The sequence below is a fragment of the Phaseolus vulgaris genome, chromosome 2 (assembly GCF_051622355.1).
Source record: "Phaseolus vulgaris cultivar YP4 chromosome 2, ASM5162235v1, whole genome shotgun sequence".
NCBI classification, from domain to species: domain Eukaryota; kingdom Viridiplantae; phylum Streptophyta; class Magnoliopsida; order Fabales; family Fabaceae; genus Phaseolus; species Phaseolus vulgaris.
In genome coordinates, this window is record NC_143499.1 from 26,760,519 (window position 1) to 26,763,031 (window position 2,513).

Here is a 2,513-nt window from a genome sequence, read left to right on the forward strand (position 1 = left end):
TTTAAAATAAAATCATATCATCTCTCATTCAATTTCACATTTTAACTTGTTACAAAAGAATAACAGAAGAAAGAAAAATTAAATGCGTTAAAAAAAGTCTCAATCAGTGACCGACCGGCATCCGTGGAAGGACGTGAACCGCCACCGGCTCAAACCCTTCCGGCAGCAGAACCGGTATGATCCGCGGCGGCGATGCGGCGACATCCACAACGGAGATCCCGGAAGCCGAAACGACACAGAGTTTTCCTTTTTCTGCGACGAGTTGTTCGGCGCCTTTGAATCTTTCGTTCTCGAGAATCTCTTCCCAAGAGTCTTCTTCCGCTAGGTATCTTCTAAGCACTCCCTTCGCTTCGTCCACGACGTACATCACTTCTTCTTCCATGGCGGCCACGGGTCCTCTCCAACCGTAGAGCATCCCCTCCGGCATCTCCTTCCAGGCGTCTTCCGCCACGTCGTACACGGCGCCTTCCTTTGCGGCGTCGCCTTTCACGTTCACCATGCAGAGCTTCTGCCGCCATCCCACGGCGTCGATTGCCTCTCTGCTGAAGCGCCCGTCCTTGAGATCCGTCATCTTCTCCCAGACGGCGGCGTTAGGGTTTCGGACGTCCCATTTTTCGAGCGAGCGGGCCACGTGGATGGAGAAGTGGGCGCCGATGCCGCTGGCGACGTAAACAGTGGGACCGAGCGCACCAAGCGCGCACCAGCGGCGCGGCGCGGCGAGCATGGGCCCGAAGGACCAGGTGGCGGAGAGGGGATGGAATATAAGGGGGCGGGGGAGGGCGGGGGAGAGGTTGTGCGTAGTGGCGGCGAGGAGTACGAGGCTGCCGGCGGCGGAGATGGACTGGACGGAGAGGCTTCGGGAGAGGAAGGAGGGGTGGCGGAGGAGGAGATGGCGGATCGGTGGGGGGCGAGGAAGGATGCGCCACGTGTGGGAGATGGGGTCAAACGTGTGAAATTCCATGAAAGAGTGGGACTTGGGAGCTGAGAGAATCGCGTAGAGGGAGAAGAATGGAGGAAAAGAAGGAGAATATATCAAACGACGCCATGAATGAGAAATTGAGAACAGAAGAGAAGGGTTGATAGATGAAAGACACAATTGGGCTATGTGGTCGGGGAGACCTGCGATGAGAACATGTTCTTGGTCATGTTGGTCATGTTGTTGTTGGTGGTGGTGGTGTTTTGGGCGTTTGGTGGTGGTGGTGGTGGTGGTGATGGTGGAAGAAGATTCAGAGTGAAACTGAAACTGAAACTGAAACTGAGAGTGGTGGTGGTGTGGTGTGTTGGGGATGTCCATGGAAGGAGGGAAGAGAAGGGAGAGAGTTGGAGAATGGTATAGGTTGGGGGTTGGTGTTGGTTTTGGTGAGGAAGAGGTTTAAAAGTAATGTTGGATTTGAAATAAAAAGATAAAGTGAAGGACAGTGTTCTTGTTTCAGCTTTTTTCCTTCATTAAAACATATCCCATCTTTCCAACTGTTCTGCTGTCCAATTACTACGACCACCCACAGACACTATTCATTCTTTTTTTCTCTCTTTTCACTAATTAATATTAATATCCCTCTTTACACCAATTCAAAAAATCTTTAATACTTTATAAACACCTAAACTTCATTTTAATTGTTATTTTATTCTAATCATTTAAATTTGAAATAGTATGGTAAATGAATTATAAAGTCAAAAACGTATTTAAAATCTGTTTGCTCCAGAAACTAATATGATAAAGTTATATACTTTTACAAATTAAAAATAATTATCTACTTGTTTCTTGAGTTCTCTTTGTTTTCTTATAATAAAATATAACTAATGATCAATCCTTATATCGATTAGGTATTTAATTTGTTTTTTTTATTATCTTTATTTCATTTTTTCTTTTTTCTTTTTTCTTTAAACTTCTAATTTGCTTAGATTATTTTTAGAAGTTTCTTTTGTTTTTATTTGCATGAATTTGGTTTAATTTCCATATATTTTTTTTTATTTTTTTCGAGAGAATGTTATTAAGAGTATAAAGAACAATTAAGTTGAGCTTCAATTTCTCACCACTCATAAGTATGAATGTACGGAGTGCTAAATTAGTATTATTCGTTTTTTTCGCTGTAAAGGGTCAATGTATAATAAATAGTATTTAACTCAATTTTATTTTGTCTTCTCTTTTCCTTGAAAGAAAAAAAAAAAGCCTAGAAAAGAGTCTGAAAGGGAAAAAAATAGCTGTGATTTTGTTGTAAAACTACGACAATTTTGTAAAGAAATACATTGTTTTGTCAAAAAGAGAGACACCGAAGAAAGAAAATAAGTTTCACCCAACCAAAAAAAAACAACAAATAAAGTTGAACTTTAAAAAAAGTAAATGATATAAATTTGCAACTCACAAACAACAAAGAAGATAGAATAGAAAGTCTAACGTTTTGTTTAAATAAGAAATGTATAACTTCTGAAACATTTAAATAAATAAAATTTCGAATTCATTTTATTTTCAATTATTTTATTTTTTAATATTTTGTTTGAATAACGTAACTTAA

The 2,513-nt window shown here is 40.8% G+C and overlaps 1 protein-coding gene across 1 annotated transcript; it reads right to left on the reverse strand.

The window, feature by feature from the left end:
* On the reverse strand, positions 1 to 1,531 carry KUF1 (KAR-UP F-box 1). Its single transcript, XM_068612730.2, has one exon. The coding sequence runs from the start codon at positions 1,292 to 1,294 to the stop codon at positions 104 to 106; it is 1,191 nt and encodes a 396-aa protein (XP_068468831.2). The 5' UTR covers positions 1,295 to 1,531; the 3' UTR covers positions 1 to 103.
* Positions 1,532 to 2,513: the final 982 nt, after the last annotated feature.